At 50.6% G+C, this 25,276-nt stretch overlaps 1 protein-coding gene and 1 long non-coding RNA gene across 2 annotated transcripts; both read left to right on the forward strand.

Moving 5' to 3' along the window:
* The first annotated feature begins 204 nt into the window (after positions 1-204).
* On the forward strand, positions 205-13,575 carry LOC147911366 (ral guanine nucleotide dissociation stimulator-like). Its single transcript, XM_087428020.1, has 15 exons — positions 205-1,565; positions 2,600-2,707; positions 2,966-3,159; positions 3,755-3,865; positions 4,523-4,713; positions 4,856-5,232; positions 6,005-6,220; positions 6,588-6,691; positions 7,176-7,245; positions 8,866-8,931; positions 9,373-9,464; positions 9,978-10,152; positions 12,388-12,506; positions 12,994-13,132; positions 13,324-13,575. The coding sequence occupies exons 2-15, from the start codon at positions 2,615-2,617 to the stop codon at positions 13,573-13,575; spliced, it is 2,199 nt and encodes a 732-aa protein (XP_087284146.1). The 5' UTR covers positions 205-1,565; positions 2,600-2,614.
* A 7,345-nt stretch (positions 13,576-20,920) lies between these two features.
* LOC147911367 (uncharacterized) lies at positions 20,921-23,860 on the forward strand. The gene is made up of 3 exons (XR_015550848.1): positions 20,921-22,138; positions 22,518-22,639; positions 23,452-23,860. It is a non-coding gene; the product is annotated as an uncharacterized LOC147911367 (long non-coding RNA).
* Positions 23,861-25,276: the final 1,416 nt, after the last annotated feature.

Consider the following 25,276-nt stretch of genomic DNA (forward strand, 5'->3'; position numbering starts at 1 on the left):
GGACAGATGTTTACTGACCACCTACAAGGTTTCTCAAACTTAATTTTTCCAACATTTGAAATGTCATTTTTTTAAACTTAATGTATGTTTCAATAATACATTTGTATTTTAATGTGTTATACCAGTATAATCTCAGCATTTTTAATTTGTTCATTAATGGCAGAATTCTCCAGCTTGTATGCATTCTCTTGATGCTGTGATGTAATAGACTTGGCGCTGGCAGCCTCCCTTTTGTATTCCAGAGGTTGTGTGAAACCTCAAGTTTGTGGTCTCTCTCTGGCCTGTGGATTTGGACCAAGTTTCTGCACGTGCTCACTAGCTGTCCTCCAAAATTCACTCTAACCACCACTGTTGGGAGCATACACAGGGAAGAAGCCCTAGGGTGGAGGTGTGTGTATGTGAGGCACGCAGAGCACTGGGGGTGCCTAAGGGCCAGCTGGGGAGATCCATGGGTGAGGCATACCCCACAAGTCATGGGAGACTTCTTGATGGAGTGCTCAGTGCAGTTACAGGATACATATCCTTTAAAGCCCTCTAAGAGTACCTATCTGCCAATGCCTCCAAACTCTTCAACCCATCCAGACTCATATTTTTGTGCTCCAACAGAGGGCTGGAACTTCTCTTCTTGAAACCTGGACTTCCACAAAGGCCCTCTCCTCTGTGTGTCATGATCTAAGACAGTGTTTTCAGGGGTTTCCATGCAGCAGCTGAAAGGAGCTTGAGCTGGTTCACGGGCCACTGCAGGGTCCAGAGCTGGGACCGAGGTCTGTCTGCCTATTACCAGATGCATGGGTGGGTGAGACTCCCTCTGGGTCCCTTGCCATATGGTGCTGGATCCCACTTCTCCCACAAAGACACTTTTGTCTATGGATGGATGCCAAAGCATTGTTAGTGCAGGAGTAGAAAAACAGGAGGTGTCTTATTCCACGATGATGCTGATGTCACTCTCCTTCCTTGAATTACAGAGATTCCAATTTGACTCAGTTTTTCAGGTGCCTGCTATTTGCCTACAATTCTCTACAACCTCAGACCCTCCCAGACCCACTCTATGAAGGACATAGAAAGAATGTTCTCAGATCTACTTACAAGGGCCAGGCAAATAAAAGCCAACAAATTGGTTTTGGTCACTCTGCTGGGAACAGAGGGCAGTGGACGTCTCATACATTCTGGTTTGGAAGCAAGACTACTTGTTCTCTTTGGATGAATAAACAACAAGAAAAGAGAGCCTGTGATAGATAAATACATGCTTGATTCATCTGAAAAGCTCATCTCCTCCCCTTCAACTTGAAGGTTAGTGTAGGGCGAGAGCACGGGTAGTTTCCACTGTTCACCTTCTCCCTTAATATTCAGAACAAAGAATCAGTTTTATTTTGGGTGGCAATTCAACAAACTAAAACTAAAATTCCTAACCGCTCTTGCAGATAAGAGTGACCAGACCAAGTTCAGGCCAATGATGTGTGACAAGAAGTATGGAGTGGGGGTTTGTGGAGGCTGCACAGATGGAACTGACATAGATGGGAGGTTCAGCATTAGACACATGTGACACCAATCCACAGGTGTTGTAGGTATTATCTCATATACACCTGACGATGTTCCTAGAAAGCTGTTTTTAGCACCATCCCCATTGTGCAGGTTGGGAGACTGGGGAGATCTTGAGAGGCACAGTGGCTTTTCCAGGACACAGAACTGGTAGGATAAAAGAGGTGTGACTTCAGCTCTGTCTCCTCAAAGCTGGCCACTGGTTCCACTCCCAAGGAGCTGTGGGGAGGGTGGTGATGGATATTTGTGTACAGTGATGGAGATGACATGGGCAAGGAGGGAGAGCAGCCAACAGCTTAGCGGGGGCTTTGGGTGGGTCTGATTGAAGGAAGGGGCCAAGTAATAGAACCTTGAAGAAGTGACCTCACTTCCTTGGTGACAGCCCCCAACAGAACTTAGAACTCTGGTTACCAGGCACCCACATTGTAACCACAGCCTCCTGTCCAGTTCATTTGAGTGGAGACACTCGACACAGCAGGATGTTCTCAGAAGTCCGTGACTTTCCGAGGCTCTGGCCCCCGGAAAGCCAAGAATGAGAGCATGTTAAGTCGCTTTAGACATTGGCTCAGCCCTCACGTCGAATGTCTGTGGCCTTTTGGCAGGAGGAACCATCAGGTAACGGCATAGCCCAGGGCAGGCCACTCTAGGTCAGGCCACAACTGTGATCCCAAATGGACAGCCCCACACCCCTTGACCCTCATTGTGTGTGTGTGTGTGTGTGTGTGTGTGTGTGTGTATGTATGTGGGAGGTGGAGTTAGAGAAGGTTGTATGAGGAGGAACCACCCTGAGCAGGAGCAGGTAGCTAAATGGTGGAGATCTGGTGGTGTGTCATGTTCATACTGAAGATTTGGCTGCAGGAGAGGATGGTGAGTGCTGGGGACCAAGCTCTTCTACCCACATGTGAATCCCAGGCCATCGAGGTGTCATCACATTCCTTCCCTGATGGAGACTATGCAGATGCCCCTCTGTGCCTGAACTGTGGTGGGGTTTCCCTTTGTGGCAAAGTCCAGGCAGGCCCCTGATGCCTCGTGGCCTGACTTCTGGGCACTGTCACTGCAGAGCTGCACCCAAGTGATGGTTGAGGAGCTGGTAGATGGTTTCCAGTTCGCCATCTCCCTGGAGAGGACACAGGTGCACCAGTCCATCAAGGAAGAGGGCTGGTCTGAGGTGAGTGTGGGTGCAGAGGGGTCTTCATACCCAGGACTCTGAGATGACCAAGGCACTACTAGAATGCAGACTCAAATCTGAGTCTCCCCTGGAACCCCCCAGGGTTTTCTCATTAGAGTGCTCCACAGTCCCACTCCCAAAGCAATCTGGACCTCCACTCCTTCCCACCAGCTACACAGGAGGGTAGAAAGTCACCTCAATCCTCCCGCTGGTTCACCATGATGTCATTGAGTGTATGTCCCTCCTCCTCTCCCTCAGTGTGAGGATGAGTCCACCGTGAATTTCAATGAGGCCTGCAGGATGCGGGCCCTCCAGACAGGCATGATGGAGAAGCTGACAGAGTCCATCGCACCAGCTTTCCTGAGGAGGAACATCTCTAGCTTCACCACCTTCATGGTCAACTACTCGGCCTTAGACACATCCCACCAGGTCCTGGACCAGCTGTTTACTAGGTGAGTGGCCACTCCCTCCTCAGCACAGTGGAGACTCTGTCCCCTGCCAGCTGTGTGTCCTGGGAGTGTCACCAAATCTCTCTGAGCCTCAGTTTGCTCCTCTGAAAAGTGGGGTGGGAGAGGATAAATTTCATGGGGATCTTGTAGGAACTAATGGGATCAGCCATGGCGGGTGCTTACCTGGTGCCTGGCTCTGCAGAGAGGGCTGTGGACGTGCTGTGGTTGTTCATGGTGTTTATTTCTCTCTTCCCCGTGAAAAGTAGTCTGCCTCACCCATCTCTGAGATGCGGCCTTTCTGAGTTTGGAAAAGCACATGGAAACCACCCTGTCAAGGAGTTTGAGATTCCATCCAGCTGGTCCTGGTCCTTTTCCTTGGGGTAGCCAGTCAAGGATCTCTGGGGCAGCAGAGAGGCCCTAGGCCCACTCAGGTGTCTGGGATGGTTCCTGGTGGATTATATTCATTCAACCATGTAGATTAAGCACCTACTGCATGCAGGACATTTGGAGACAGTAAACTCAGTGAATGAAGGAGACACAATGCGTGGCCTCAATTTCCGTCTGAGAGTCAGACATTGATATTCGACATCATTCGCAGGTCTTGTCATCCACCGTCCATCCCAAGGGATGCCCTCATAGCCTCCTTTACATCTGGAGGCATCTCCCCTTATTCCAGCCAGGAGGGCAGAGCGCAGGACCACCTAAAAAAGTGAGTGGTCTTTGGGTCCAGAAGGACGGCCTCCTGTCTCTAAAGAACAAGCTGTGGGGGGAGAGATGGGGGCTGTGGCTGAGGGGAGCCTGTCAGAAGCCGCATCTCATGCATCTTTTGATTCCCATGGGAAGGCAGAGGTCCGGTGGCTTCCACTCCAGGAGGACAGGAGTCAAAGAGCTATGGATGGGTGCCAGGACCCCTGGGAACCAGAGGGGTGGCTGGGCTGAGTTCTCCCCTAGAAACCCATTCCCACCACAGACCCATTTTAATCTGCCTCCCCTTCTCCACATCTACCTCTTCTGACCACCGCCTCCAGGCCCAGAACAGGAGGTGTGTGAGCAACCTGGTCAGAAATCTGTCTCAGTGCTCAATCCAGTTGCACGAGTGCATGGAGGACCGGGGTGGGCTGTGTCCCAGACCTTCAGGAGAAGAGTGTCCGTGGGAAGAGAGTCACAACAGACTCTGTGTCAACCTGCTGGATGAGCAGGCCTGCCACTGCCAGGACAGCCTCACAGGGGTCAGGGCTGCCATGTGGCTCTCACCTGGATGGAGAGGGGCAGGCATAGGGCCCAGACCCAAGCCAGGGTGCCTTGGGTGAGAAGCGTGGAGGGAAAGGCCAGGCCTCTGACTCTGTTGCCCAATTGCCTCCCCCAGTGCCATCTCTTCTCTGGTGGGAACCTGCCTGGACCCAGGGCAGGATTTCTGGGAGCTCCTGCACTATCCCTGCTTCAGCATGAAGCTGGCCTCTCTGCATCTCAGCTTGCCTGGCTCGGGGCTGCAGGGCCACGCCTACCTTCTCCAGGTCCAGCTGGAGCATCCACGGCCCACTGAGGCAGAGCTGGAAGGTGAGGCGACTGCAGTCTGGGAAGACAAGTTGCAGAGTGTTCAGAGGCTTGGTTCCCTTCAAGGCAGTGGGGTCTTTCCTGGCTTTGACAGGACAGGGGAAGTCAGCTACTTGAGTGAAACTGTTTCTTTCTCCTGCTGCAGGACCATCTCCAGAGCTCCCTCCAGCTCCAGAGCCAGAGCAAGGGCCAGCTCCATGGCTAGATCCAGCTCCGGCTCTAGTTCCACCACCTGTGCTAGAGCTGGAGCCAGTGTCACCTCCATCAGTCCCTCCAGGGCCAGAGCCACCACCAACATCAGCTCCAGCCCCAGTGCCAGCTCCTGAGCTGGAACCAGCTGGACCATTGGCTCCAGGGAGAATCCTCCCTCCACCTGGAGAGATAACAGCAGAGCCAGATCCAGCCCCAGAGCCCACCTGCCCCTGGGACGTGACCACCAAGAACCTGCTGAGGGAGGAGAAGCTTGACTTCTTGGAGTTCCCTCCCCGGCTGGTGGCAGAGCAGTTGACACTGATGGATGTGGTGAGCAGCGGGGCTCTCAGGGCAGGTGGGGCCGGCCTTCCCTGTGCCATCAGCTGCCCCAGACCTGCCATTTCCTGATCCAGAATCCCATGATCTCGGTCCAACCTCTTGCTTCCCCACTTACCCTCATGTGACCTGAGCAGCCTTCTTAACTCCCAAGCCTTTGCTGTCCTCATGTGGACAGTAGGGGTGGACTCTGAGAGCAGCTGCCATGCAGAGTGGCTGTGCAGGTGGATGAGGGGGAGCAGAGAGGAAGTTGGGCAGAGTCTGCGCTTTGGTGGGGGAGGGGAGCACACTGAAGCGCTGTCTCGTCCTTGGGTAGTTCACTCATGTGCCCAGGAGGCCTCAACAGCCTCAGCACTAATTAGGCACCTCATGTGTACATGACTACAAGGCAGACAAACAAAGCCCCTGGTTGTTGCTGCCTTGGGGGAATGTGCATCTGAAAGAGGGTCAGACCCCAGGATGGTCAGAATGGGTGGAAGATGCCCCTAGAGATGGTCAAGCAGGAGCCGAGTTCTGGTGCTTGGAGGAAGTGAGACTGGGCGGCGAGCAAATGCCACTTCCCTGCGCCACAGTATCGGGTCCTGGGTCATCCTGTGCTGGGTGCCCTCAGGGGACACAGGCAACACCCAGGGACTCCCACAAGCCTCAGGCCGCATTCTCAGCTTCCTGAGCTCCAACTCTCACCAGTGACCCAGCCTGGGACGGGGGGCTGCGGAAGCTGAGCTAGGCTGTGGCAGGGCTGGGTGACACTCCCTGTCCTCCTCAGGAGCTCTTCAAGACAGTGAGGCCCCACGACTTCCTGTACTCCGTCTGGTCCCAGGGTGACAACAGGGGCATTGAGCACCTGGCACCGACCATCCATGCCACCATGACCCACTTTAACAGAGTGGTCGAATGTATCATCACCACCTGCATTGGGGACCCGAGCATGACGGCCCAGGACAGGGCCAGGGTGGTGGAGCTCTGGATCCAGGTGGCCAAGGTAAGATGTGGGAGGCCCTGGGAGCCCCTCTCTGGAGTCAGGGGAACTGCCCCTTCTCCTTTCTCAGCTCTCACGTTTGAAGTCCGTGGTCTGAGCCTTTGCACAAACCTTAGGCCCCTCCTGCCAGGCCTCGATGACCTGACTCCTGGTCCCAGTGGTAGAAGGCTCACCCCTTCCTGGGCTCCTTTCTTGGCTTGAGCTAAAATCCTCCTCCCTGGAAGTATTCCTCATCAGGTTCCAGCTGTGCCTTTTCCGGGTTCCCTGAGCCGCTGTCTCATCCAGGACAGGAGACGTCAATGAGGGGACAGAAGCCAGAGGAAGCAGGGCTCCAGCTCCCCCTCACAGCTCATTCTCTTCCCTTCCCCAGGAATGCCACGGCCTGAGGAACCTTTCCTCTCTCCATACGATCTTCTGGGCTCTGGAGGGCCCCTCCATTCAATGTTTAAAAGACACGTGGAGACAGGTGTCCAGGTGGGTAGGCCTCTCTCCATGCGAGCACCACCTGGGTGGACCAGACACCCCCCACAGGGCTGGCATTGCCCTTCAGTCAGTTGGGACCTCCTGGGAGACAGCAAACCCTGGGCATAGGGTCTGACCTGGTTGGCAGGCTGGAAGTCTTTCTGAAAACTTAGGCCAGTGGTTCTGCCTCAGGAATCAGTTTCCCTATGTGACAGATCATGGCTTGAACCAAATTGAAGATTTTCAAGTGTTTGCAGCAACAGAACTCTCTGTCCACGTGAAATTAAGACTGTTTAAAACACATCTGCTGAGAAAATAAGAGAATGGAGGCCCCAGGTGACAATAGGAGAGCCCCTCCCCAGTCCCAGACACCTCAGGGCTCAGACGACACAGTGAAAATGCTCATCCAGGCTGTCTGGATCTTCTGGGTTTACAAACAAAAGGGATTTACCCTCAAACCACTCCACAGTGTTTCTTTCCTTTTTTCCCTCCTCAGGAAGAACTGGCAAATACTGAAAAACATCATTGAAACATGCCACCAGGAGAGCAGGAAGCTTCTCAAGGAGGTGAGTGGAGGCTGGAGAACTGGAAGGACCGGAGGTGAGGTGGGGAGGGACCAGGCAGGATGTGCTTTGGTAAGTTTTTCACTTAAGGTTCCCCGAGAAATAACGGTCTGTCTTGTCCAGCTGGACAGGAAGCGGGGGTTGTGAGCTGCAGGGGCAGGTGGGGACCGTTTGGGGCAGGAGGCCTTGGTCACGGGATACAGTGGTGTCGCCTGGACTGTTCCAAGAGGTGAGGAGCTGGCAGAATGAGCAGGTGTCTGGCTTCCATGCGGACCCATCAGCTGGCCCTCATCATCCTCCAGGCTGGTGGGTGGATGGAGTGGGTGGGGGTTCCTTTCTTCCTAAAGCAGCCCAGTCTGTCCTCAGGAAGCCAGGCCCCTGCTGCTCCTTCTGTCTTCACTGAACCTCACAGGGGAGGGCATTCTGCCTGTCCCAGGGATGGGCACTGTGAGGTCACACAGGCCTTGTGGACACAGGGGCTGCACAGCCTTGGGCCAAATGGTGGATCTGGGACAGAACTGTGTGCTCTCTGGGACTGTGCACTCTAGCCCGATAGTGGTCACTGCTGACAAACCAGTGAGTCTCCCCCGGTGCCTTGTCGACAAGGATACGCCCCAGATGGCAATGAGAATTATCGAGGAACCTACAGATCCTTAATGGACCTTCCTGACAGATACTTAATGGCCTCCATCGAGGCCCTGGCAGGAGGGGCCTAAGGATTGTGCAAAGGCTCAGACCACAGACTTCAAACATGAGACCTGAGAAAAGAGAAGGGACATTAGAAGTTTCCAAGTGAAAAAGGATGCAAATGTCACCATTACACAGTGCCGTGGTCAACTCCTACACTGTCACTCAGATGTGGCACACGGGGGTCCCCTTCCTGAGTGAGTGAAGGAGGAGTTCTGTACAGGGACAATCCTGAGGGGATCCTAGGGAGCTGAGGCCTTTGGCATGGCCTCAGGTCCAGCCTGGTGTCAGAGAATCCCAGGGGGCTGGAAAACACAGAAGCCACTTGCATGGGACCCCGAGACACCTTGTGCCTCTCCATCCATGGCTCAGGTTGACCGAGGGCCTCAACACACCCCGAGAGTCCAGAGGACAGGACATTGGTCCGAGGTGTGTCTGGAGGAGGAGTGAAGGCCGGGGGCCAGGGCCTCTGGCTGGGAGGGGGAGCGGTCTCCTCTGTGGGCCCCTGAGCAAGTCACTGCCCCTCTGTGGGCCTCGGTCTCCTCATCTGGGAAATGGAGGGAGATGATCTGTGGTGCAGGCCTCACAGGGGTGATGAGGTACAAGGGGGAGAGGAATGTGCAGGAGCTTTGTGCTCCTCCTCCTCGAGGGGGAAGGGGACAGCACTGGTGACAGTCAGATGATACTGAGTCCTCAGGGGACCCTGGGATGCATGGGGAGTCCTCCTCACACTTTCCTGATGAGGAGAGAGGCTTAGGGGCCTGGGCAGGCCTGAGGGCAAAGAGAAGGGAGTGTTGGAGCTGGGAGTGATCTAGAATCAGGGCACTCTGGAATGGGAGCAGCCATAGATACCAGATGGCCAGGGTCCAAGATCAGGGTCCTGGGAGACACGGGGAAGGGAACATGGCTTCCCTGAGCCTGTCCTTGACCCTGCAGGAGGTGATATCTGTGAGGGCCACCGTGCAGATGGACCCCCAGGGAGCCCAGGAGAGACAGCAGCAGGTGAGGTGGCCTGAGGGGGAGGGTCTAGGTGTCAGAGGAGGGGTCACTCACCTCACGGCTGGAGGCCTCCCTAAGAGAGGGGTCCCTCCTCCTCCAGCCCAGCTCCAGGAGCCCAAGAGCCTGAAAGGCCTGCCCTGGAAGTGACCAGGAGGAGGCCTGGAAAGAGGCTGGAGCCCAGAGAGTGGGTTAGGGTGGGGAGGGGGCAGGGACCCACATACACTGGGATTTGCCAAAAGCCACCCTGGGGAGGTGAGCTGGGGAAGATTGGGTGGTCCTGGAGGGGGCATTGGCTGGGGAGGCCAGCTGAGGGTCCTGCTAGGCTGTTCTCTGTGGGGAGTCTGTGGTGGGCAGGAGGCTGGGGTGAAGGGATTTGGGGAGGAGGGTCCATGAGGGCACCTGAGAGGTGGGACTCATCTCACCACTCCCAACCTGATTTGACAGGGTGTCGTCCCCTTCCTGGGCACGTTCCTCTATCACCTGAAGCTGCTGAGCGGTGGGATGGCGGATGATCTGGAAGTCAGTGAGCCTGGAGGGTGGGGACAGGAGCCGGGGATCCTCAGTGTTTGGGTGGCTGAGCCCTGGACTGGGACCTGAGCTCTCAGTACCTGGCAAACCTCCTGTCATGAGAGCCCCATGGCCACCCCTTGGGGCTGGGGGAGTCAGGCACATCTTGGCAATGCGTGAATGACTGTCCAGATAAGCCCCCCCTGGAGTCTACCTGGGCTGGTGAAGCTCATCGCTGTCTGCTGCAGAGCTGCAGGAGGCTGTGTGTCTGAGATGGGATTAAAGCTCTCACCGGGCCCTGCCCTGGAGGAGGCTGAGATTATCTCAGACACAGCCTCCTGCAGCTCTGCAGGCACAGGCAACATATTTCGCCGGCTCAGGCTAGGCTGGTGGGGGCCTCTGGAGGCGATGTTCACGTGCTAGATGTGCCTGACTCCCAGCCCAGGGAGTGACCCATCAGGCTGAGGAGGGTTGCCGAGCACTGGCTGAGTCCGCCACTGCGCTATCGAGATCCCCTTTCCCCTGTCCCCACCTCCCACCAGATCGCCATCCGGCGGCTTCGGAATGGAGGCATTAGCGGAAGGACGACACGTCAATCGGGTGAAGTGGTGGATGATCACCTCTCGAATTGCTGGACCGCCCTGCGTGCTGACACTCCTGCCCACTCCGCAGAGAACGGCCGTCAGCGACGTTGCCCTCAGGTTGCCCAGCGCTACGGTGAGGTGACTTGGCAAATCCAGTGTATATTTGCACATCCCCTACAACATCTGGGCTTTGGCCCTTCCGGGCGCTCCTGTGAGGCTTCAGCAGCGAGCTTCGAGGGACCCTGCAGGAGGCTTCCAGCCGTGAGTGGTGACTCTCTGACACTGGGCCCTCCCCTCAACCACCTCACCTGCTGCTGCTCTCACGAATGCCAGTCCGTGCCATGTTAACCTCTGAATATCACCTCCTGCGAGGCAGACCGAAGCCCTTTACATGTCCCAGGCTGATCTGGTGATGCACATGGCTCTCCCCCATTCCAGGGATTCTGGTCACTCCCAGCTCCCTCTGCCAGCCGCAGGCTGCCCGAGCTATTCTCTCTGTCATGCCATCCCAGAAGTCCCTGAGCCTCACTCTGACTGTCTGTACTTCCGGGCATTCCTCCTTGTACCTCATCGCCCATCTGAGGCCTGCACCTAGGCCCTCTTTGGCCGGGCAGAGAGCAGTGACTCAGGGAGACCCCCTCCCCAGTATTTTGGCCTTCCTCCTCACTCGAGACACGCATAGGCTTGTGTCACTTGTCCTCTGGTTGGGGTGTGTTGAAATTTTGGTCAGCCTGGGCCATGGATGGAGTACAGGGATTCCATGCAGAGTGGCTGCTGTGTTTCCAGCCCCTGGGATTCTCTGACACCAGGCTGGACCTGAGGCCATGCCAAAGTCCTCAACTCCCTAGGATCCCCTCAGGATTGTCCCTGTACAGGCTCTCTTCCATCACTCAGGAAGGGGACCCCGTGTGCCACATCTGAGTGACAGTGTATGAGATTTGACCAGCACTGTGTAATGGTGACATTTGCATCCTTTTCACTTGAAACTTCTAATGTCCTTCTCTTTCTCAGGTCTCATGTTTGAAGTCTGTGGTCTGAGCCTTTGCACAATCATAGGCCCCTCCTGCCAGGGCCTCGTGGAGGCCATTAAGTATCTGTCAGGCGTCCATTAAGAATCTGTAGGTTCCTCGATAATTCTCATTGCCATCTGGCTTATCATGACCGACAAGGCACCAGGGAGACTCACTGGTTTGTCAGCAGTGACCACTATCCAGGCTAGGTGCACAGTCCCAGAGAGCACACAGTTCTGTGTCCAGATCCACCATTTGGCCCAAGGCTGTGCGGCCCCCTGTGTCCACAAGGCCTGTGTGACCTCACAGGTGCCCATCCTGGGACAGGCAGAATGCCCTCCCCTGTAGTGCAGTGAAGACAGAAGAACAGCAGGGGCCTGGCTTCCTGAGGACAGGCTGGGCACTTTGGAAAGAACCCCACACTCATCAACCGCCAGCCTGGAGGATGATGAGGAGCAGCTGATGGGTCCACATAGGCCAGACGCATAACCGTTTCTGCCCGGCTCTCATATCTTTAGGTGGTCAGGCGGCACCGCGTCATGATGGGCATACCTTTAAGCTGTCCCACCTACTTTACACCCGCTGTCCAGCTGAACAGCGGGCAAACCCTACTCAGGAACAGAAACGCAAGCACATCCTGCCTGACATCCCGTCCTTCCCAGTTCTCCAATCAACTCACCTCATGAGCTTCATCTCCCTGAGTAATGTTTCGACGATATTTTTCAGCGGCTACTGGATTTATTTCCTGGAGATAAGAAAACACTGTGAGTGGTTTATTCCAGCGTTGGCAGAAGACCAGCCTCAGATGAGCACATTTCTGATATCTGGCACTGGTAATCAGGGCTGAGAGGAAACTCCTGCGCAGAGTCTCCCATTCTCTTGTTTCTCACTAAACTGTCTTGAACTTCGTGGACAGAAATACGCTGCAAGCTTGCATCTTCAGGCGGTTTCAGCATGTCTCTCCAAGCGATTCCTGGCTTGCTGGCAGAAGACCGAAGCCTGCAGCAGTCCCAGGCTTTGCTGTGCTCCGGAAGTGCAACGATCACCCAGAGACAATGCCCATGAGTGTCTGTCCACCCGGGTGGCAACGCATGAAATGTGAGCACCTTACGTCTCTTTAAGCGTGGAGGCCCTCAGAGCAGAAGGCAAGCCTCAGGCGCAGCTGAAGAAGGCGAGCGGCTATTGAGCTGCTCTCTGTACTTTCGTAGCTCTCTGTCCTGGTCAGAACAGGCTGGCTGGGTTCTTTCCGGGAGGAGATTCAGCTCAGGCGAAGGCTCGCCGCCTGGAGACGGGAGTCAGTCATCAGTGTGAAATCAGACGCGGATTGACATGAACTGAGGCGGTTTCCTGGCTTTCAGAGGCGAGAGACTTTTCCCGTGCGCGCTGATGCCTGGATCAGGCTCCGCCGCCCTGGCCTGTCGCGGGCCCGTCGCCGGTCTGGTGGTGACTACGACCGGCCAGCAAAGAGTGAAGATTCGTAGTGGCATAGCGTGCCGGAGTAACCATTTGTTTATCTGCTGGTAGATGAGTCAGAGAGTATAAATGAGTATCACTTTATGGCGAACGGCTCACCCAGGGAGGACGTCGCGCGGCGTCGCCGGCCCACGAGTCCCGGGCTGAGTCGTGGTAATGGAAGCTCAATTCGGCTGAGTCTGGGTGTTTGCTGTGTGCTGAGCGGCAGAGCGGGGCGACAACGGCAGCGCGCATTCGCCGAAGCCGCAACAATGCTCACTCGCCCATTCTAAATCACGAGATCTATTCTCTTTCCGAGATGCATTCACAGGGCGGCGGCAGCGCGTGCAGCATGGTCGTGTTGTAGTGCTGAGTAGTGATTGGCTGTTGAAGGCCTCGCAGGCCAATGAGTGGGCTACCCAGGCGGACAGCGGCACAATTGTGCTCCCTCTACCCAGCTCTGCAGCACCTATGCCAGCCATAAATCACACTTAACGGCAGCTCTGTGGCAGCTGCTTCGGTATCGCCTACTGTCACATGAGGGACGACGGGTCGGAAGTGAAGGTTGGACCGAGATCATGGAGTTCTGGATCGGAAGATGGCCAGGTCTGGGCGCATGGCGGCCTGCTGAGGCGGCTGCTCACCGCATCCGTCAGTGTCGACAACTCTGCTGCCGCCGGCCGGACTCCGGAAGTCGAGGCTCTCCCTCGGCAGTTTAGCTGATGATACGCCGGGCGCTGAGCGATCTGACTTCTGTAATATCTACCGGTGGAGATTCTTCCTTAATGTTCAGCGGCCCGACTGGGTGACAGTGAGTGGAGCACTGGCGGCTCCTGGCGCAGTGGTGGAGACTGGAGCGTCTGGCGTGGGCTGGCCGCCTTCTGTTGCTGCTGGAGGAAACTCTGAGTGGTCGCCGCGGCGGAAGAACGGTGTCGCTCCAGGCTGACACCGCATTATTCAGCCCGGCGGACGAACGCTCAGGCGCTGCGGAATATCGTCGGGCTGGAGTGCTACTTCAGATCACGCCGATGGGCGTGGATGTTCCGGCTGGCTTGGAAGGTGACCTGCGGCCAGGCGTGCGAGAGAGTGGCTGAGCGAGATGGTCGGGCTGCGAGTCCCCCAGCACTGAGTCAGGCTTCCCCGCCGAGAAGTGGTAGCAGGTGAACGGCAGGCCTGGCTCCGCCATGCGAACTGGCTTTGAGTTTCAGTTTCCCTGCAGTGAGGAAGCTTACATGGCAGCTGACTGGCGAGACTCCATCCAGCTTGGTTGTTGTGACTATAGCTCCCGCCCGACGCTCTTCTTTCTGAGGTGCCAGGACTTTTATCGGCCCTTCCATCCGCTGTGCTGGGCAGCGCTGGCTGAACCCGTGACCGGAGGCTGGCGCACCTTCTGTTCTGAACGCAGGCGGTGGTCAGAAGAAGGTAGATATTGAGAGGAGGCGGATTAAGACGTAGTGGAACACAGGGAGAGCCTGGCCTTCTCTGTTCCCGGGATCTGAGCCCTTTATCCATAGCTCTTTGACCCTCGCAGGTAGGCCGCGGATCACCTTCATGAAGTCAAGATCGTGAGATAAAGCTGGCAGATTTCGAGCGGCCTCCATCTCCCGCAGCTGATTCTTCAGAGACGGAGGCGTCAGCTTCTGGACACTTTTTACTAGTTCTGCACTACGGAGGCAGGAGATTACTTCGGATGAAAGGAAGGCTGTAATCGCTAGTGGGCCGGTGAGATGCAGACCTGCGGTGATGTGAATGAGTAATGTGCGACACTCCGGAAGAGAGTGAGGCGCGTATTCCTTTGCTGGGTTTACCATTGTCGCCATTGCGTGGAACTGTGGTTGAACAGTGTGGTCCGCGGAACCTCCCGGGCTGCCTGGTGAATATACCCTGCCTGGGAGGAATACGACAGCACTGGACCAGGACCGAAAGGATGGAATCTCCTGACGGGTGACCAGCATATTAGCTCAGGTGAGGAGCAGACTACTGCCGGGGAGAAGGAAATAAACATGGTGCAACCACGGCGCGTCCACGGCCCCTACTGCAGGCCAGGCGCCGGAGTGGCTTTATGCATGGCTATTCCCATGAGGACTAAGATCCCAGGGTACTTTCGGAGGGCAACTGAGCTCAGAAGTGACACTCCCAGGAACACACGGCGAGAAGCAGGAAGGGTGTATACTTGTAAACGACAGTCATGAAGTGTGTACAGAGCGTGAGCCATGAGATGGTGGCTGTGTCCTCCTCAGGAAAGCTGCGGCAGCTTCTCCATCATGCCAACTGCAGGCCTTCATTAGGCTGTGAATTTCATCACCACGCTGAGGAAGGAGGAAGGATTGCTTTATCATGTGAGCCAGCGGAGTTAATTTGACTCTGCCCTCGCAGCAGCTGGTGAAGAGTGAGTCCATGGGAGCAGACTGTGAGCACTCCCTATGGGAGTTCAGGGAGACCAGGTAGTCTGCATTGTAGTAATTGCCTTGATCTCAGAGTCAGGTATGAAGACTTCCCTCTGCACCCGCACTCACCCAGACCAGCCTCTTTACTGTGGGCTGTGCACTGTCTATCAGGGATGGCAGGCTGAAACCATCTGCTCCTCAACAAATAACTGGTGCACAGCTACGTATTTGAGTGCCAGAGTAGAAGCGCAGACTAAAGAGAGCCCACCTCGGTTTGTGAACTTTCAGCGCCAGTCTCCATCAGGGAGGGATGTGAACGCACTCATTGGCGCAGGATGTGGATAAATTACGGCGCTCACCCATCCTCTTTCGCGATGGCGGCATGAACGCAACTGGAATTTCTCACTTGTTCTTCACGCAATACATTTCAGGGATGATTTCTCTCATTGCCTTCTCTGCTCCGCACTCCACTTTGCACGCAATGAGTGTCAGGGAATGGGGCTGTCCCATTACTGATATAAAAATTTATGCTGCCTAATTTCGTACCTGATGATTCACTTGCCCGAAGACACGAACATCGGGTGAGGGCTGAACAATGCAAGCAAATAACCGATTCTTGACTTTCGGGTAGCGAGCACTGGACATCGCGGGTTTGGCTGCGAACATCACCTTTGTGTCGTGACTCCATCAATGAGCGGAAGGCTTTGTGATTTTGTGAACCTGTAACCAGGATTAAGTTCTGTTGAGGCTTGTCGCTGATGGTCGCTGGCTCAGTTCACCGCTCATCCGGTCCCAAAGCCCGGCTGACTGGTGGCCTCCTCGTGTCTCCCGTCACTGTACAAGCCTCCCCGCAGCTCGCGGGGTGAGCACCAGTGGCCCCGGCCTGAGTCCGCACTGCTGGCTCCTGCCGGTTGTGAGTGCAGGCACTGTGCCGCAGACCTCCCGGTCTCCCAGCCTGCAGGACGGCCAGCAAAACTGGCTTTGCAGGAACGTAAAGTCAGTGAACAACACTACAGCGTAGACGATTCGATGCGTGTCCTGTCTTTGACCACTCCCATTCGGCACTCCTGAACCGCTCCGTACTTCTTGTCGCATCATTGACAATTGATCTGGTCATAACATCTGCGGAAGGTTGGGTTTGCTTTTGGTTGGTGACTGCCGCGAAATAGAGCTGATTCTCTGTTCTGGATGTGGGAAGTGAACGGTGGAGCTATGGGTAATCTACCGTAACCTTCAGAGTTGAGGGGAGTGAATAACTCTCAGGCGTATTTGCTTCTCTTTCTTTGTTGTTGACTAAATCACGAGAGGCTGAAGTCGTAACATGAACGTCCGCTGCCTATATTTGGCAGGCTGACCGGAACCAGTTTGTTTGGCGACAGCGCAGCGCAGATCTGGGCATTCTTCGTAGAGTAGTGTGGCGATCACGAAACTGAGTAGAACAGTCTCTGATAGTTCAGGAGAGTGATAACCGGCAATCAGAAGACGCATCGCCATTTTTCTGCTCGCCGCTAACAATAGCTGGCATCCGTCCGCTAGGCAGGGTGCCTTTGTGGAGAGTGGTCCGGCACCGTATGGCGAGGGGACCCAGTATCACCCGCCCATCTGGTAGTAGGCAGACGAGACGACTTTCTGGTGCGGTGGCTTATGAACCAGCTCAGCTCCTTTCAGCTTTAACTGCATGAAACCCTGAAAACACTGTCTTAGGTGTGACACACAGAGGAGAGGAGCCTTTGTGGAAGTCAGGTGGAAGAGAAGTTCCAGGCCTCTGTTGGAGTACAAAGCGGGTCTGAATGGGTTGGCAAGTTTGGAGGCATTGGAAGATAGGTACGCTGTAGAGGGCTTAAGGAATATTGGTCCTGTACCAGCTCGCGGCGCTCCATCAAGAAGTCTCCACACGACTTGTGGAGTATGCCTCACGCATGGATCTCCCCGGCTGACGCTTAGGCACGCGAGTGCTCTGCGTGCCTCACATACACACGCCGCACCCTGGGGCTTCTTCGCTGAATATGCTCACGGCTGACCGGTGGTTAGAGTGAGTTTTGGAGAACAGCTAGTGAGCGCGTGCAGAAGCTTGGTCCCAGCATCCAGGCCAGAGGAAGAAGACCGCAAACTTGAGTTTTATTGAATACAAGGGAACTGTGAACGCCCAGCCTATTACATCCTGGCATCCGGAAGATGCGCAAGCTGGAGAATTCTGGGTGAACAGGTAAAGAGTAACAGGTTCCTGCTGGTATAACACATTAAAATACAAATGTACTAGTGAAACATATATTAAGTTTAAAGAAATGACATTTCAAATGTTGGAAAAATTAAGTTTGAGGCGCTTGTAGGTGGTCAGTAAACATTTGTCCCTCCCTCCCTCGGCAGCAGCAAACATATGCATATCTGTAGATACACTTGCACGCACACATATATAGCGCTTGCAGGATTCTATATGAGAGAGAAGCATATGTGCATGATGATGATCACAAACACTCCTTTTTATATATATAATGCAAATACCTATGTATATCGCTGCTGCATGGCTGTGTACCCGTGACAGAACCTTTCGCATGCGCATGTGTATAACTCTCTGCAATTTCGCCTTCAATAAGGTAAATTTCCGGTTTGTATTGACTCGATAACTTCTGCATTTTAACTTGTTAGGAATTTCTGTTTCGGTTTGTTTTCCCAAGAACTTTCTGGCAGTTGTCTGGAAACTTCTCAATTGGACAACTATTGTGTGTTTCGACCGTTGTTGATAGCTTTCATTTTCTCTCTTTAATAGGCATGACTGTTGAAGTATGACATACAATCAGAATAGAGCGCAAAGGCAAGTGGTAAAGATGGTGATAGAGATATCAAAAAGTGTACGCATGTGTTAACACCTCGCAGGCCAACAAGCAGGGCATGACCAGTTCTGTTTATGAGTAGATTTATGCATGATATACTATGTAGATAATGGCCGCAGTTACCGAGATTGTATTTCTCGCTTTCGGGAAGTAGCTTTTTTTGCTGAATGGCAGTAGCTAAACGGAAATTTGGTCGTGATGTGGCTTTAGCTAAGAATATGTAGCTGGATTTGGAAGGTTGAACTTTTTGGGGCTGCATGAGTTTGGATTCCGGAAAAAAGAGGCTTGTCAATTTCCTTTCCTGTAATGGCCTTGTAAGATTTTTGTAGCGAGACCCAGCTATTCTCGCAAAATATAAGAATCAGAAAGTTTTTCCCATTTTTCCTGTTCTGTGGAAGAAGCCGTCAATGTGTATTGTTCTTCTATATACCTGAGTATTTGGTGGAATTTGCCGGCAGCGTTATTGGCCACGATGAAATGTGAGACTGTTTTAAACTATGGATTCGGTTTCTTCTTTGGGCTGTGGGACTATTCAGATTTCTGCATTTCTTCTTGAGACAGATTTGGTAACTGACGGCTTCACGGCGGCTTGTGAATTTCATCTAAATGTTCAAAATATATTGACATGTTATTTATAATGACATGTGTGTTATCGAGGAAGATCTGGGGTGAATCTCCTGGGGGCAGAAGTCAAGCTCAACTCATGTGTCCCCGCAGCTTCAGGCACCTGGATTCTGGAGGAGAAACTATTCTTCATTGCGAGACGAGAGGCTGAATGCTTTTCTTTTCGCCCTCTGCTCTCCATTCACATAGCTCAGGAAGACATTGTCCCTGGCCAAGTTGGCGTGCAGGCAACAGACCCATGTGCATTCTTCCAGGCCTGGTGGATATTTGAAACTAACTCCATTTCGACAAATGTTCTCTTGAAACCACATGGCCACATTTGTATAATATTCCACATGGCCTTTATTTGCTATTTGAGTCAGTTTTAACTAATCACATTTTCAATTTTTAAACTTTAATACAAGGCTGTATCTCTTAGACTCCTAAGTATTTCAGTTTTAACTCCTTCGCTTCTCCCAGATGTTCCTGCCTTACGGTGATTCCTTCTTCATGAGAGCTCTGAAATAACTTCACAGACACGCAATTTGACATTGGCAGATACACGAGTTTCATGGGGCAGAAGTTTAGGCAGTTTGATTGCCGGCGCTACTGCACCATTCTCAACCCACAGACACCGGGCTTCGCTACTTGTCCCAGAGCTTTCAGTTATAATTACTCTTCCTCCCCAGGGCTACCTCCAATCTCATGTTGATATTATTGCTGTGCTCTGAAGCATTTGACCTGTGTTCAAATGAATTTAAACAGTTTGGATCCTGAGCCATTTTGCGCACTCTGAATGTATTCTACTTTTCCATTCATTAAACTTTTTCTCATAAACTTAATCGCTTTTCGCCATGTGCTGGAATTCAGTAAGGATGTTCCATAGCTTGAGTAATGTTGCTTGAGCAGCTATAAAGTCTAAGGCCTTCAGGAGAGCTGTTGCCACAGATGGAATGAGTTGGCGTGGCATTCTTCCTTAATTAAGTGATTGCATTGGATTTGAAGACTCAATTGTGGTTTGAGTCACCTAAGGAGCCCCATCCCTCTCAGTAGGTTTCGGTACAAGAACTATCAGTATGTTCTGGCCTTGGATTTTGCCGTGGCGGAAATCAACAGAAACCACCATTTTTACCCAACGTTTATATAACGAGGGTGATCTCTATAATATCCTGCGCTGCTGAAAGAGGACACTGGAAGGAGTTCACTCACTTGGCGAATACTGGGCAACATCCCAAATTACGCCTGTGGGAGAGAGCGAAGTCTCTAGCGGCCACTTACTGGAGCTGGCATGTGCGAGTGCTTGGGTAGAGCCCTGCTGGAACTGTTTGGAAATTTCACAGGTAAGGCTCGTGAGATGGAGAGACATGAAGCCATGTCTACTTTGATGCCATTCTCAGGTACCTGAAAAGGAAGAAAGGAGGAGACTGTGTGCACAAATATAGCCACAGGATGTAATCTCCAAGAATTTGAGTAACTAACAGATAGTCTTAGTGAGGTATGCACATTTCCTGTGTCTAGGCATCCCGTAAACTCTATGATTTCATCCATGTCCATTGATAACGAGGTTCCAGGGACAAATCTGCTCTTGGCTAGATTGGGTCCCAAGCCTGAGTCAACAAGCCATTTGCATGAACAACCTCTGCGGTGATGCAAATGAACTGCATCAGAGGAGGCGATGTCAGGTGTAAGGTGAAGGTGACAGACAGGGCCCATGCCACTCAGGGCTCAGACAAGAACAATCCAGCATCAATGCCTCCAAAGTGCAGGATAGGGAGGGATAGACTCATTGCCACCCAGGGCCTAGGGCAGCGCTACAGAACATTCTGTGTGAGACCTGATGCATGGCTGCACACCAATCAGGAGTGCAGAAACACCACAAACCCATGAGTCCTTCCTACCTGGGGAATCACTAGTCATGCTGGAATTTATAAGATTCCCAAATCAGTAACTCAAGATCAATGCAGAAACAAGTTGCATTTTAGATTTTCTAAAAAATTGACCTCCTTTCCCTTTCCTCAGCCTCCCAACCACAAGTTAACTCCGGGATCAATATGTTGTGATGATCCACTTCTGCACTCCTCAACATTGGTTTCCTCCATTATTAATGCTGTTGTGAGAAATTCCTCCCTTTCCTCACCCCAAAGCAGAGGATAATAGCTGGAAGGAGCCCCTGTATTCCTAAGTATCACCCCAAACATCTATGGACTAAGACAAAGCAAGTCAAGCACTTACACACCTCTAAGTGGCCCTGGAGCAAAGGGGGATTTTAAGGCAGGGAAACCATAGTTCTATATGGTTCTGTAAATGGCGGATACATATTACGCACAAAGCATATCGGTCAAAACTCCGTAGAATGTACAAATACAAAGAGTGACCCTAATTCCAACTATGGACTTTCATTTATTATAAGGTATCTGACTGGTCTCAGGAATTATAACAAATGTACCACAACTAAAGTTAATAATTTGTAAAGCATAATGTTACAGTAATAATGTTATATAAGTTATATAGATTACTAATGAGATGTTAATAATAGGGAAACTATGTTGGGGGGGATTAGGATATATATAGGAACTCTCTATAATTTCCACTTAAGTTTTCTGTATACCTAAAACAGTAAACCTATAACTGTAAAACGTTATAAGAAATAAAATCTATTTTTTTAAACCATATTTTCCTATCTGGTAGACTCTAGCTGCATGTCACCATTGAGCATTTAAAATGGGGCTAGTCCAAATTGAGATGTGCTGTAAGTGTAAAATACACAATGGGTTTCAAAGCTTTTATATAAAAATATGAATGTATAATACCTCAATGATAATTATATATTAACTACATGTTGAGATGATAATTCTTTGGAGATGTTGGGTTAAATAAAATATATTAAGATAAAAAATGAAAGGCTTACATGGCTACTGACTTGGGAATTGCAAGATGCACAACTACACACACACACACACACACACACACGAGACTCTGGCTGAGGCAGAGTCTTCTAGGTTTTGCAACCACCTCACAAACTTATGGCCTCCCACACTCAAACCCTCCTCTCCTGACTTGGAGCAAGGCTATTGCTATGGGTTGAATTGTGTCTCCCAAAAGATATGTTGATGTTCTAATCCCTGGAACCTAAGAATGTGACCTTATTTGGAAAGAGGGTCTCTGCAGATATGATCAAGTTAAGATGAGGTCATTAGTGTGGACTCTAATCCAATATGACTGGTTGGAGAGGAAACAGCATTTCATGACAGAGGCAGAGATTGGACTGATTCAGCTGCAGCCAATGAACACCAATGATTAGCGGCCACCACTGCAAGCTGGGGGAGTCAAGGAAGGGCCTGCTGATACTTTGATACCAGATTTCTAGGCCTCAGAACTGGGAGAGAATGAATTTCTTTTGTTTTAAGTCACCCACTTTGTGGTATTTTGTTACAGCAGCCCTGGAAAGTCATACAAGTATAAATGGCAGAGCTCATGTCACACAGGAAACATAAAACAGAGGCAGAAAAAGGGGGATTTATTCTCTTCCTTCCAGGTTGGAGTGCTTTCCAGAAAAACTGGTTGCTGTAGCAGAGGTCCCTGGTGTCACTGTGGTTTTTCTGGGGCCACAGGAGCTGGTGAAGCTGTTGGGCTGTTTGAGGAGACAGAGATAGTGGTATGCGGAGCTCTAAGTATTATGCTGGAAATTTTGGAGATATTTGTGATTCAAGAGTCCTTAACTGGGGAAAAGGCCGTCACAAGGTGATTGGAATCAGGTCCGACTTGTCCCTCCCCACTGATGTCTGAGAACAATGAGACCTTGTCCAATTCATGATGAACCAAAGAAGAACTTCCATGTAAGCTGATTTATAACATTGAAAATTTTCCAAACTCTTAAGTGTCTGTTGATAGGATGCTGGTTAAAGCTATTATAATAAATTCAAATTAAGTACTCTAGACATTAAAAATCAAATCGGAGTCTATTTTTTGAGCAAAAACTAAGTTTAGCTATTATAGGATACCAACGTTGTGAAATGAAATTTTTATGTTTATCTACATAAGAGGAAAATTGGCTGGAAGACAAAGCACCAAAATATTCTTAGGGAATATCTTTGAAAGATGAACTTACAGTTGACTCAGTTTTCATTTTTTTTCTCTTTGCTTACCTGATTTTCTGCTAAAATGATCATGCAATTTTGGTAATAAGGAAAATTGTGTATTGTTTTACATGACTAGATCATCATCGCTGAAGATTCTATGAAACAGGTGGGAGAAATAAGGGATCAGGTGTGTCTCTGACTTTTGTCAGGAAACAGCGCTCAAATCTCTGGCTACAAGAGGAGTGCTGCTTTTCTGGGGTAAGGGCTTAAACAGCTTATTCCCTCTCCAAGGAGAAAATGATCTAACGTGCAGTTCAAGCCTGCAGATAAACTGCTGAACCTAAAAGACAGTTGTCTTCAGATCACTGTTATCATCTCATCTTCTTTTAGTCTGCTAAGCTGCAGCATCGCCTTATCAATCCTGTGTCATCCATGCGCCCCTGTTGTTGATGGTGGTGGTGGTTGTGTGTGTGTGTATGTGTCTGTGTCGAGGTAAAGGTGAGGGGAGGGAAAAGGTCAAGGAAATAATAATGGCAAAGATGGCATCATAAAATTGAGACTTCACAAGTACTAGCCACCAGTCTTAATCTTACATGCACCTTAAAATCCTGTGTCATTAAAATGTGACATTGGTGACAATCCCAACTAAATAAGAATACACCTCTAATTGTTGACTCTGTTTCACTCTTGAGTTTCTGTCCAACTTTCGTGTTTTCCTTTTTTTTTTTTGGCAATACTTTATTTTCTAAAGAATGAAACTCCTAGGAAACAGTCCCTTAATAAACATCGAATCTGATTCCCAAGGGCCAATTATCCACTCTTATAATGGTCTCTCCATGATCAAAAATGTGAAAGGCCATTGGCTAGAGTGTAAATCTTGGAGTTATGCCAGTGGCACACTGTATTTCCCTAATTGAACTTCTGCACCTGGTTTGGCCGAAACTAAGAGACAGTACTGAACTCTGCAACGTGCAGGATGGCAAAAAAGGTCAGCCCCAGGCTGACTCCAAGACCCAGAGGGCATTTGTGGATGCCAGCTATTAACCTAAATTATCCTTGTTCCCTCTCAGGACTCTACTGCTTTCTTGCTTTCATTGAGATTCAAAAGTGTTCAACCCAAGGGTTGTTGATGGTGAAGGAAGTGGTTAGTACCTCTTGCAGTTCTACAGCACTGGGTTTTCAACACAGTCCCTGTGTGTGATTTTGTGTTATCCTACAACCATTTGGAGGTAAGAAAGACAAACATTGTCCTCATCCTGTTTCCGATGGAGACAGTGTGGCATAGAGATGGTAAGTGAGCTTCTTAAGTAATGAAGAGAATATCACACAGAGAATGGAGGCCAATGCTATTTGATCTACAGTTGGACAAATGTATTTGAACCTCTGCTCCCACAGATCCCAACAGATGACCTTGGGGGAGTATGGAACCTCTCTAGGTTGCTTCTTCCTCAACTTGAAATGGGAATGATAATCTTTACAGGATACTTAATTATTTTGAGGAAATGCAATAAAATAAATAGGAACATCTGCACAACATTTCGTGGGATGCCTTATGTGTGATAAGCAAATGCTTAGTAAATGATAGACATTTTTATTTTAATCAAAGCTACATTTAACTAGATTCTAATTGCAAAATGAGATAAGGCAAAAATGATTCACTCCTTGTTAATAAATAACTTTATTAGGAAAAATAATACAAAAATGACATTCTTGTCAATTGTTTCCATTATGTAAAAAATAATGACTCCTAAGCAAACGTTTCTGGATACTCATTCTTTTATAACCAGAGTGAGAGGTGAATCTCACATTGTTTCTTCACTTCCTGCGGCCATAGAGGGGCAGCTAATAGGTAACAACATTTTTTGGTAATATTTTTGCAGAATATATATATTCTTTTGTCTACTTGAATATGCTTCTTTTTTCCCTAAAAATAACACCTTTAATCAAAATGAGCATGTATAGGTTTTCATTGGAAAGTAAATCTTACTTATATTTGCATTTGAGTATTCCATTACTCGCTAAAATGGAAGCTGATTTAGATTCAGAAAGGATATGGATTTATAGCTGTTAAGGAAGATAAGAGGGGGCAAAATATTTGTACATAATTTGAAAATTACATGGAATCTAAAAGACCAGAATTATCCATCAGTAGTTTCTCCTGGGAAAAACTTAAAACAGACCTCATTACAACTGCTGTTGTGTGTCCACAATGATGCGCATGCACATTGAAGCAGTGTGCTGTAATAGCCCCCTGTGAATATATTTCCCTAGTATGCCAGACTCTATCCGGTCCTGCAACCTACTAGCTGGGAGACCATGGGCAAGTGACTTCTCTTCTTTGAATCTCATTTTCCTGGTCAGTAAAATGGCCTTAAGAGTTACTGTATGAGGGCCGGCCCTGTGGCTTAAGCGGTTGAGTGTGTGTACTCCACTACTGGCGGGCCCGGGTTCGGATCCTGGCGCGCACCAACACACCGCTTGTCCGGCCATGCTGAGGTTGCGTGACCCACATACAGCAACTAGAAGGATGTGCCACTATGACATACAACTATCTACTGGGGCTTTTGTAGAAAAAAGGAGGAAGTGATTGGAAATAGATGTTAGCTCAGAGCTGGTCTTCCTCAGCAAAAAGAGGACGATTAGCATGGATGTTAGGCTCAGGCTGATCTTCCTCAAAAAAAAAAAAAAAAAAAAGAAGAGTTACTGCAATGAAGAGGGCTGCTTCAATGATTAAGTAAAGATAACTCCAGTAAACTGCTCATTTCAGTACTCACCAGAATAAGTGCACAATAAGTGTTGTTTCCTATTTCCTCCAACTCAAACACTGATCATAATGTTGGAAATCAGATGACTTCTCTATTGCACACCAGCAATGAAGAACAGTTCTTCAGAGGC

Source organism: Ceratotherium simum, unplaced genomic scaffold (assembly GCF_057802395.1).
Source record: "Ceratotherium simum simum isolate JZ-2026a unplaced genomic scaffold, ASM5780239v1 HiC_scaffold_43, whole genome shotgun sequence".
In the NCBI taxonomy this organism is placed as follows: domain Eukaryota; kingdom Metazoa; phylum Chordata; class Mammalia; order Perissodactyla; family Rhinocerotidae; genus Ceratotherium; species Ceratotherium simum.